General features: G+C 43.4%; 1 protein-coding gene across 4 annotated transcripts in view; it reads left to right on the top strand.

Moving 5' to 3' along the window:
* TMEM104 (transmembrane protein 104) overlaps nt 1-12,179 on the top strand; it is a 109,183-nt gene that overhangs the window by 29,601 nt on the left and 67,403 nt on the right. For all 4 annotated transcript variants that reach the window (XR_008315244.1, XM_053291088.1, XM_053291085.1 and 1 more), the window contains exon 6: nt 2,564-2,644. Coding sequence is in view for 3 of the 4 variants with exons in the window: in XM_053291088.1 (XP_053147063.1) it covers nt 2,564-2,644 (81 nt within the window). In the remaining variant the exon portion in view is untranslated. The remainder of the gene's footprint in view (nt 1-2,563; nt 2,645-12,179) is intronic.

Genomic DNA, 12,179 nt, shown 5'->3' with positions numbered 1-12,179 from the left:
TATGTTGTTTTCATTGGCCCCATGTAGCTTTTGAATTTTTCTAATGGCCCAACATCCCCTCTCCATTGAGTAATCACAAGCACCTCCACTCCAGACATACTGGAGACAAATTTGTTCACCCAGGCTTTTAGATTCAGGGGTTCTCAACCTTGGGTACCCAGACGTTGGTGGACTTCTACTCCCATAATCCCCAGCCATAATGGCCAAATGCCATTGTTGTTGGGGGTTATGGGAGTTTAACTGAGGGACCCAAGGTTAAGAACCCCTAATATTCCATGTTTGCAAAAGATTCCAAATTTAATTATTTTAATGCTTATATTATTTTCATTCTAAACTGCCCAGAGATGCAAGTTTTGGGCAGTATAGAAGTCTGACAGACAGACAGACAGACAGACAGACAGACAGACAGACAGACAGATAGATAGATAGATAGACAGACTTGAAACCCCTTTACTAACTGCTGGTCTGGGAAACTGCGCATGAAGAATGTAGCGGTCCTTGAAACTCTGCACGAAGAATTTAGCGGTCCTTGACTCCAAAAAGTTTGAGAAACACTGGCTTATATTATCAAGCAGGGAGATTGTTGGAGAGGGCCTGGATGAGATCATAAATGCTTCACTGAGGCAAGGTAGGAGGCCTCCTTGTTTAAAGGAGGCAATTATTAGACCTCTTTTAAAGAAGCCTACACAGGATCCCTCAGAGTTAGGCAGTTATAGGCCTGTCTCCAATTTCCTGTGGTTGGCCAAGGTGATTGAGAAGGTGGTGGTTTCTCAACTCCAGGCACTCTGAATGAAACAGATTATCTAGACGCATTTCAAAATGGCTTTCGGGCAGGTTATGGGGTGGAGACTGCTTTGGTTGGCCTGATGGATGATCTTCAAAGGGGAATTGACAGAGGAAGTGGGACTCTTTTCGTCCTTCTGGATCTCTCGGTGGCTTTCAATACCATCGACCATGGTATCCTTCTGGATTGCCTTCTAGGACTGGGTGTATGGGCACTGCTTTGCAGTGGTTCTGCTCATACTTCTCGGGTAGATTTCAGAAGGTATTACTTTGGAGACTGCTGCTCTATGAAGCAAGAGCTTTTGTATGGTGTCACTCAGGCCTCCATTTTGTCTCAAATGCTTTTTAACATCTGCATGAACCGCTCAGAGAGATCATTGGGGAATTTGGTGCAGGGTTTTGTCAGTATGCTGATGACTCTCAAATCTACTTCTCCATGTCAGCTTTATCAGGCAATGGCATAACTTCCCTAAATGCTTGCCTTGAGGCAGTAATAGGCTGGATGAGGGATAACAAACTGAATCCAAACAAGAGGGAAGTGCTCACTGTAGGAAGTCACAGTCCAGGAAATGGGATACATCTGCCTGCTCTGGATGGGGTTACACTCTCCCAGAAGTACCAGGTCCACAGTTTGGGAGTACTTCTGGACCCAACCTCTCTCTAATACCTCATGTGGAGGCGGTGGCCAGGAGTGCTTTCCAGCTTTGGCTTGTTTGCTAACTGAGCCCTTTCCTGGAGGTGAGTGACCTTAAAACTGTGATGCATATGCTGGTAACTTCCAGACTTGACTACTGCAACGCACTCCACGTGGGGCGGCGTTTGTATGTAGTCTGGAAGCTGCAATTGGTGCAGAATTTTGCTGCAAGATTGGTCTCCAGGAGGTCTCGTAGAGACCATATTACTCAGATTCTAAATCTACACTGGCTACCAATAGGTTTCCGGGCAAAATACAAAGTGCTGGTTATTACTTAAAAAGCCCTTAACGGCTTGGGCCCACAGTATTTAAGAGAACTCCTTCTTCGTTATGAACTGCTCCGCCTGTTAAGAATTTCAGGGAAGGCTTGTCTGAGGGTGCCACCAGCTCATCTGATGGCAACTCCAAGGCATGTTTTCTCTGTGTTGCCCCAGGACTGTGGAATGTACTTCTTGCTGAGATTAGAGGTGCTCAATCCCTGTTGACTTCTAGGAAACCACTGACGACACATCTCTTCAGCCAAGCTTTTTGGTTAGTTGGTGTTTTTATGGATATTTTAATCTGGGTTTATGTTTTAACTGTTAAACTCTTGGTTTGTTTTATGCAAACTATGCAAATAGACTACAAAATCAATAAATTCCACTTCCTCATTCTGAAAGAACATCATCAACCTTTTAATCACCTGTTCAAAAGAGAATAAACTGCTCTATCTAAGCCATTTTTCAATGGATCTTCACCGAATCTGCAGGGGATCTTGTCACCTAGTGAATGTGTGCTTATAGCCAGGCAGATCAGACAAATGATTTTGATTTTATAAGCAATAAAATGTTCAGAGCTTATAATGATGGGATGTTGAAACTGCTTTCTGTCTTAACTATACTGGTGTGACTGTGCCAGTATAGTCATATATGAACTATGCATATGTTTTCCTTTGATATCAGCTACGCTCAAGTTTCCTTTTCTGGTCTTCTGTAGGAGATTCTCACCTTAAACAACCTGAGGGAAATGTATTATGGTTTGAGTGGGCATTATTAAACTTTGAGATATTTTTAAACAGCTAAGAATTTCTTTCCTTCTAACTTGCAGAGAGACGAGGAGCACCTAATATTTTTGAAATCACTGAAAGGGTGGAGATGGGTCAGATGGCCTCCATGTTCTTCAATAAAGGTAACTACTACTAAGCTTGAAATGGCCTGTTTTTTAGGGGCTGTATTTTGCTTCCCCCTCCCCCAGTCGTAGGAACATAGGAAACTGCCATATACTGAGTCAGACCATTGGTCCATCTAGCTCAGTATTGTCTTCACAGACTGGCAGCAGTGGCTTCTCCAAGGTTGCAGGCAGGAGTCTCTCTCAGCCCTATCTTGAAGATGCCGCCAGGGAGGGAACTTGGAACCTTCTGCATGCAAGCAGGCAGGTGCTTTTTCCAGAGCAGCTCCATCAGTGCTCACACATGTGGTCTCCCATTTATTTACACAGTCAGACAGGTGTTGTTGATTGGTTTGTTTTATCCAGACATCGAGTCCTTCCCAAGAACCTGGGATGGCTGAATGTTATTGTCAATGTTGTTGCTGTTAGTTAGTTAGTTAGTTATTTGATTTCTATACCGCCCTTCCAAAAATGGCTCAGGGCGGTTTACACAGAGAAATAATAAATAAATAAGATGGCTCCCTGTCCCCAAAGGGCTCAGAATCTAAAAAGAAATATAAGACAGTCACCAGCAACAGTCCCTGGAGGTACAGTGCTGGGGGTGGAGAGGGCCAGTTACTCTCCCCCTGCTAAATAAAGAGAATCACCATGGTAAAAGGTGCCTCTTTGCCCAGTTTGCAGGGGGTATTATGCAACCAGGGCAGACCCTGCATAGCAAAGAGGACAAGTCATGCTTGCTATCACTAGACCAGCTCTCCTCCCTCAGTTAGAATTGTTAATGTTCTTAGTACTTTTAATACTTGTATTTGAAGAATATCCATTTCGTGTGACTATGCAAAGCTGACATGCTGAGTCTATCCAGTGTTGTCTGCGCTGACTGGCAGCAGCTCTCCAGGGTTTTGAGCAAGAGCCTTTGCCAGCCCTGTCTGGATATCCTAAAGACTTGAACTTTCTGTATGTAAAGCCTGTTCTCTGCCATGGAGCGATGGTCCCCCCTTCAAATAAACATTTATAAGCATACCACTACATAACTAGGAATCATCCACTTCTGGGGAATAAAATATTGCCAGATTATTCCCAAAGTGAACAGTTAGCTAGAGTTGAGCTCAAAAGTGAAGGAGACAAGGACTGATTACATTAGGTAGGACTGGTGTGGCGAATCAATAAGGCTGTGCAAGGATTAAGAGAGAAGGGCCGCGTCATTGTGGCTGGTTGGTTCTTAACTATGTTTGTGTCCTTTGTCCCAGGTTTTGAACATTCTTGGACCTTGTGTCCCTAAGTTTAAAACATAGATGTCATCGCTAAGTAAGAGGAAGTGAGTTACCAGAAATCTGAGTGAAATGTATCAATCCTAAAATGGCCAGGGGTGAGGAGACAATTGACCTATCAGAGAGAATATTGCATCAGCAGAAAGCCAAATATGCTTAAATGACTGAGACTGAGATAGGGCCTGTATCTGACTGAGATTGGAAAGGACTTAATGGAAATATTGTGAATGAATAATATGTTTGTGTTTGGGGGCTCCTCCAATGTAATAACCTACCACAGATCAAATAAGTGACACATGCCTGTAATGTAATGTAATGTAGATGCAACCAGTCACATAAGCATAGCTAATGTCAACAATTTGTATAAAAGCTCATGCATATTAGCAATCAGGGTCGTCAATTCCTACATGGACCTTTGGGGGTCTTGTGGATGTTGGTCACCATTCACTGGCAAACACTTTGGAATGCCAGTGTCTTAAAACGGTATCATGCTGTGGGTTGGCGGTTAGCCAGACCATCTTTGCGTGCAATGTACGTCTGAATTATGTCTGTCTGATTGCTCGTGTCTTTGGATTTTTGTGGTTTGTCTAATCTGCAGTTACCATTCTGGAGTTGGCAAGGTACAAATAAATTTTTAAGTTTTATTTCTTAGTTTGTTCCATTTCCCATACAGTTCACAGCAAACTTGGGCAGGATCTGTTTTCAGTAGCCAAGCACTGGCCAGGCAAGGCTGAGAGAGAGAGAAATTAAATCAAGGAATTGAAATAAAATTCCTACAAAGGACTTGTGCAAATTATAGTTTCTTTGTGACTGTGTAAGATCCTTTTAGCCACCTAATGGTGCAGCAGGGAAGTAACTTGCCTAGGGAGCAAGAGGTTGCTGGTTCGAATTCCTGCTGGTATGTTTCCCAGACTATATCGGGCAGCAGCGATATAGGAAGGTGCTGAAAGGTGTCATCTCATACTGTGTGTGGGAGGAGGCAATGGTAAACCCCTCCTGTATTCTACCAAATACAACCACAGGGCTCTGTGGGCACCAGGAGTCAATACCAACTCAACGGCACAACTTTTAAGATCTTTTTAGTTCCAAATTTGCTCCCATGTATTGTGTGCCAACCTGGAGCAGGAAAACTTAGAGCAGAATGGGGAATGCGTACACTATGGATTCCTGTACTCTGGCTTGGGGCTTAGGTTGAGATTCATAGTTCTAACTTGAAATTAAGTGTGTGTGGTATTAAAAAAAAAAAAGTTGGGATGTGATACCACCTCAAAAAAAATACACAGGGAGACATTGAACAAACAACCACTAGAGATTGACTGCATTTGGTTAAATCAGGACAGTTGTTCTCCCTCTGCTAGTCCCCACTCTGAAAAGAGATTTTTGCTTAGTTAGCAGAAATTTAGAGTGTATTTTGCCATTTTCTTCTGGTATTTTCATTCTGAGACACACAAACCAGTGAGAATTTAAGAGCAGTTGTATGCGAGTCAGGAGGCCCTTTTTTATTCACGGGGGTTCCATTTTGGCCTATTGCCACAAACAGGGAAACTGCAAGAAACGAAACCTTAAATCTATGGAGATTGGGGGGGTTAAGTTTCTCAGCACACATAAGTATGCTCAGAACTCATTAAAAAAGTGAGGGGGGCAAAAATAAGAGTAGTAAAGCACATTACCTATCTCCAGCAATGCAACCCCCACATCCGATTTTCCGACTTTTTTGCAGGGGGGAGTGGTTGGAAAAGTCACAAAATGGCCACCGGAAATGACACCAGATGTCATTTCTGGGTGGCACTTAGTCACAAATAGCTGAAAATAGCCTAATTTTAGTGCTTTTAAAAAATGGTCTCTATACCACATATAGCCAAAAATAGCCCTAGTTCTAGGTGCATGAACAAAGAAATAAGGTCTCTATACCACAAATAGCTGGAAATAGGGCTATTTTTGGCCCGCAAACAAAGAAACCAGGTTTCTATAACCCACTCATGAATAACAGAAACTGCGATAGGAGAACCTGTGAAAAACAAGGGTCTCATGTACTAGGAAAATACTAGTTTTCTGTTGAAAACTTCTCTCTGCAACTGTTGGAAGACAATTCTGTCTCTTGCTATTAATGGCTTACTTTACAGCAGGGCCGCTCAACTTTGGCCCTTGTGCTGTTTTTGCTCTACCATAACCCCCAGCCACAATTGCCAATAGTCAGGGATTATGGGAATTGTAGGCCAACATCTGCAGTAGGTCTCAAGTTGAGAAGGCCTGCTTTAGAGGCTTCATCATTGTCAGTAAGAATCCTCCTGTATGTATGTAATAGATGTATTGTGTTCTGGATACAATTGAGGGGTGGGGAATAACTGTTGGCTAATGTGTAATGGAATTCCAGTTAGTTGTATATCAGTGTGACAGAAGAAATATGATGCTGGGTTTGAAATCTATAGTGGCTATTGGCAGCCCTGTCTTAAAGAGAGGCTGAAGGAGGTTGGGGGATGATCGCCCAGGGTCACACTCTTAATAGGGCCCCATGCTGCAGCCTGTTGCACAGGCAGAGTGCTCTACCCACTTCTGTTGCTCTTGCAGTAAAGACTGACTTCATGCTGTCAGTCTTCTCCCTGAAAGAAAAGGGGAGGAGACATCCGTAATTTGAATTCTTTATTGGAATTTAGGAGAGCCCTAAAGACCTACCTGTTCGGCCTGGCCTTCCAGTGCTCTTAAATTGTTTTAAAGAGTCTTTGATATTTGTGAACCTCCCTGAGCTATTTTGTAAGGGCGGTCTAAAAATCGAACAAATAAATAAATAATAAGTGCTATGTCGGGGGACGATACGGATTCCCTAGCCTTCAGTGCAGCTCTAGTCTCCTGCACGTTCCCTTCAGGGAAGAGATGGTGGTTACTGCAGGAGCAACAGCAGTGGGTGAAGCACCAGACAAGCAGAAAAGGGTCGCTCAGCTCAACTGCCAGGAATCTCTCACTGTGGCCACTTACCAAGCTGATGGGTGATATTGCTGCTGGTGCTGTTTCACAGTAGACTCTGTAAGAGCAGTGTCAGTGTCTCCTGTTCCCTTGGAGGGAATCCCTTTCTACTTCCGTTGACTGGGGTTGGAGGCAGTAGAGCCACAAGTACAGCCTCAGCACTGGCTGCCTTCCCTTCTGGGGTGGAGGGAGAGGAGATATTAATTCTGTTTGAGATCATTAACAGGGATTTTGGCTCTCCCCACCCCTCACACTCTCTCTAGATTGTGTTGTACATTCTGCTCCAAATTTCTTGGTACATCCCAGGGAGAGAGAACCCTTTAACATCATTAACTGGAACTATCTTTTCTTGCCCCCAACATGCTCTGGCTGGCTTACTCCCAGTCTCTGTCTCCTCCTCCTCCTCCGCAATACAATACAGGAACAATACCAAAAAAGTTGTTTAAAAAAGAAAGAACCCCCCTAATGCAAATATGCTGCTGCAACCACCACCGCTAGCAAGGGTGAGCCTCTGAAGATTGTTTTTTATCCCAATCTGAAAACTTTAGGCATTTGGCAGTAGTTTCTGGGGTACACAAAAGTGCCTTAGACTGCATTTGGTTTGCAGATCTATCTATCTATTTAATTCACTAAGGCATACCCATGGCTAATCCCATGTGTGGCGGCTCTTGCAAGAGTTTGGAGAGCTGCCAGATAGGCTAACTATGGGATGGATGGGAGGGAAAAATGGTGGCAGTGACAGCGGCCGGCTGGCCGGCCAGCAGGGGGAGGGGTAACGGCGCCGAGAAAACGGCAGAAGGAGGTGGCGGGGATGGGAGGAGGAAGTGGCAGGCAGGCGAACGAAGGCGGCAGCAGGCGGGTGGGGGAGACAAAAGGGCGGCAATGAGGGGAGGCACAGCAATAGGGGAGGTGACAAACTAGCGGCGCAGATGCTCTGCACCTGGCACAGCTAGTTTTCTAATATTTCAGAGTTCAGAATCATTCTGAAAATCTTCTCTGCATCTTTACTCAGAAGTAAGTCCCACTGTGTTCAGTAGGGCATCCACTGGCTTGTTCACTCAACCACCAGCAGTTTCCATATGTGGATTGTTAACTGCTGAAGGACAGGAAACAGAGGGTAAGAATAAATGGACAGCTTTCACAGCTTCCAGGGACCCCAGGGATCTGTTCTGTGACCAATGCTCTTTAACTTGTTCATAAATGTCCTAGAATTTGGGATAAGCAGCAATGGAGCCAAATTTGCAGATGACACTAAACTATTTAAGGTAGTGAAATCCAAAACAGATTGTGAGGAGCTCCAAAAGTATCTTTCCAAACTGGATGTGGGCAACAAAATGGGAAGTGTGATTCAATGTAAATAAGTATAAAGTGGTGCACATTGGGGCAAAAATCCTCAACTTTACATATACGATGATGGGTTCTGAGCTGTCAGTGACTGACCAAGAGCGAGATCTTGGAGTTGTAGTGGACAGCGTGTTGAAAGTGGTGACAGTGTGTGGCAGCTGTGAAAAATGCAAATTCCATGCTAGGGATGACTAGGAAGGGAAATGAAAATAAACTGCTAATATTATAGTGTGTTCATACAGATCTGTAGTGAGACCACATTTGGAGTACTGTTTGCAGTTCTGGTCACCGTATCTCAAAAATGACATCATAGAACTGGGAAAGGTGCAGAAGAGGGCAGCCAAGATGATCAGGGGCCTAGAGCCCTTTCCTTATGAGGCAAGGCTACAACACTTGGGGCATTTTAGTTTAGAAAAAAGGTGACTAAGGAGAGACATGATAGAGGTCTATAAAATTATGTATGCTGTGGAGAGAGAGAAATCTCTCATTCACACCCACCTGCACCACTAGAACCAAAGGTCATCCCATGAAACATTGCCAGGAAATTTAGGACTGATAAAAGAGAGTACTTTTTCACACAGCGCATAAACAAACGGTGGAACTCTGTGCCACGGGATGTGGTGATGGCTGCCAGCTTGGATGGCTTTAAAAATTAAGACACATTCATGGAGGACAGGTCTATCAATTGCCACTAGTCGTGATGGCTATAGGCTGCCTCCAGGCTCAGAGGCAGGATGCCTCTGAATCCCAGTTGCAGGGGAGCAACAGCAGAGAGACAGCATGCCTTCATTTTTTGCCTGTGGGCTTCTCAGTGGCATCTTGTGGGCTACTGTGTGAAACAGGATGCTGGATTAGTTGGGCCTTGGGCCTGATTCAGCAGGACTGTTCTTATGGCAGGGTAGGAGAAATGCCCAGTCTAAGTAGTAGTAATGCTGGGTGTGTGTGTGCTCCTGATTCTGTGGCCTTGTTCTTCCAAATGTTAAGGTAGGAGGTGGGGAGAATGATCATGGGCAAGGCAGCAGCTGTGTAGGATGAGTACCAAGGTTCCATCTCTAGCATTTTACCAAGAAAAAGCCATCCTACCCAGCTTTTGCCTCACAAATTATCATTCTCCCTACCTTAATGTTTGCAAGCACGTGACCAAAAATCTGGCGCACACTCTGCTCTCTTACCCTGGCTGGGCATTTCTCCTACTCTGCTGGCATTCATGTCAACAAACCGAAAGATTAGTTTGGTAGGTTTAATTAAATAAAATGTTTGTCCCCAGTTGAACTACCTGAGGTGTAAATTAAATATGGTCTCTTGGCTAGCAGGGTATGGTAGCATCCAGTGTTAATTGCTGCTATGGATAAGTTCCCCAGCAGAGGGTGCTCAGGTCTCATGTGAACTCACAAGCAGTTAGTTCCTTTAACAAAATGCTAAGTGTTTGGATGGTAGTTCTCATAGAAACTGTTCTGCCTTTGCTTGTCCCCTTGTTAAGAGCAGACTAGGATGTGAAATATCTCCCTCTGGAATCTGCCCAGCTCCTTCAAGTAGCTCAGGAGCTGGTATTTGGGGACCACAAAGTGATTGGATAATGCTGCCAGATAGTTCCCATGGAGCCTCTTCTTCAAGCGTCTTTGAGAGGACCAGTTAGCCTTCAGTTGATTTGAAGAGCCTGCTGGGTCTTATTGATAGCAGATTAGGATGTGTTTACCCTTAAGGTGCTAGGACTTAATGTGCTCCTTCTTTTTAAGGACTTCCCACCCACCCCACACCCCAAGTGGGCTCCGGTTAGCTACTTCCATTCCCGGTTTCTGCTTAACAGCTGGGCTTATACTCTGCATAGATCTCCTACTTCTGCTCCATCCAGTCATCTGTATTGCAGGCCAGGAGAGCTTATAATTGTTCGAGGGCTCTTTTGGTTTGGTTATCTTCTCCACCCTCTGCCTCAGCATCAAGGAGTTGCCTCAGAACCTTTCTTTTGATGAATCCTGATGGGGTGCCACATATCCCCTACTTTTATTTATTTTATTCATTGATTTTACACACTTCTGTACCGCCCAAATGTCTTTGGCGGTTTACAATAAGCAAACAAAAAGTTAAAACATTAGTTAAAATAAATGACAACAAAAAACTTTAAAAAGTAGTTAAAACAAAATAAATGACAGTAAAAGTTAAAACATCACAACAATTTAAATTTTAAAACAATGTTAAAACTGTTAAAACAATATTTAATTAATATTAGTTGCCATTAACTGTTTCGAAGTCCCTCTCCAGAGAACTCATCATGCCTTGTGTGGTTATGATAAATGCTTCAAATTTGCACATGCTTCTTTCAGTAAGTTCAAATCCTAGCTACAGCAGTTATTTGCTTTTAAGGCAGTACTTTTGATCTTGTGTCTCTGCATATTGTGTGGTTTTTGTCTGTGCAATCCCAGTGAGCATGTCAACATTGTGCCTGTACAAAAACCTGGCAGGCTTGGTATTAGGGTGGAGAGATTTATGTGGTACAGTCATAGATAATAGGACTTTCATAGTTTCATGGCTAGATCAAGATGGGTTGGGGCTCCATCACCCATTCCATTGAGAGTTATTGGCCTGTTAAAAAGCAGAATCCTTATTTTCACTGTATTCTCAGTAAATTTCCCTTGACTATCTTAACAATCTGACATGTCTAGGATCTGCAATTTTAGGAGTTAAGCTGTGGATAAATCTTCCACCTCTGGCTCTTTCTGCAGGGAGTAGATTTGCAGACTTAGCTTTAAGGAGAAAGAAGAAAGGTCTGGCCACCTCCTGTGAAGAGAGCCTAGGTTGAAGGATAGCTGGGTGCTCTCTATCAGGGATCCAGGAGTCATTTATTGTAATAATGGATTCTAGGCACATATATCATGTACCATCCTTGCAGGAAGTCATTGATCTTCCAGTTTTGTGTCCAGTAATGAAAGTATCGATCAGTGAAGGTCGGTGGCAGTTTATAAAACTGAACTGACACAAACGTCTATCTGTAGATGGAGAGAGCAGAGGTTGGCAGGTGATGCTCTCGCCTGAAATTTTCTTTTCATTGCACAACCTGAGACACTATGTGTGTCCTGAGCAAGTAAGAAAGAGGGGGACAGAGATGTTTCTACAAAGTGACATCAAGCTTGGTTGAAAGGCTGAGTCTTCAAATTCACAAGTCCAAGGGGTCTTAAAATAGAAAACTGATCTTAAACTTTCTGTCTTGAACCCTGAGCTGCTGTGGTTAAGGTGTAACCATTTCTGTATCCTAAGGAATAAAAGCAAAAGTGACCAGCATTATATCCAGCGACTTTGTTTCCTACCCAGGTACCAAGTTGATAGCCAAGTGGACTAGATAGATATACCAGACTGGGCAAGAGCATGACTCAAACCCATATATTTCAGGGATGTAACCCTCTGCTTAGGCACTTTGCCCTGTTGGTCTAATATTAATAATGAATAGCACCAGTTTTTCCATATCTTCCTATGCAACCCATACTCTCATTTGTCCATTTACAGGCAGCAAGTTGGGAAATGATCACAGTAATTGCGGAAACAAAACTCTTGAGTTTTGGCAACCTACTAAAACATTTGTTAGAGCATGCTTCTTAGAGGTTCTTCTCTATAGATTCCAGACCTTAAATAATGAGAGTTCCTGCTTTGAAGACAGAATTTTTAAAATGGTTTGGAGGGGAAAACAAAGTGCTTTAAACCTGACCAAAAGAGAAATACGGCCCTCTGGCTCAAGATAATGAATAAGAAGTGTCAGCTTCAAATTGGCCTCTTTGAAGCCTGGGGTATTAGTTTACCACATAACTGTGAACATACTCAATATCTGATGGTATCCATCCTAAGAATTCCAACATTAATTTTCTTTCACTTTTAAAACAAGGGGTTTTTTTGTTCTCATAGTTAGAGATGTTAAAAAGATGAAAATGGTGTCTTCATTAGTTCTTGAGAATAGAGTGGGACTGTGGGATGAGATATTCCTTTTGTCTTCATTC

This window comes from Hemicordylus capensis, chromosome 2, assembly GCF_027244095.1.
Source record: "Hemicordylus capensis ecotype Gifberg chromosome 2, rHemCap1.1.pri, whole genome shotgun sequence".
Taxonomy (NCBI): Eukaryota; Metazoa; Chordata; class Lepidosauria; order Squamata; family Cordylidae; genus Hemicordylus; species Hemicordylus capensis.
The sequence above is the reverse complement of the archived record's forward strand: the minus strand, read 5'-3'. Positions and strand labels throughout refer to the sequence as shown.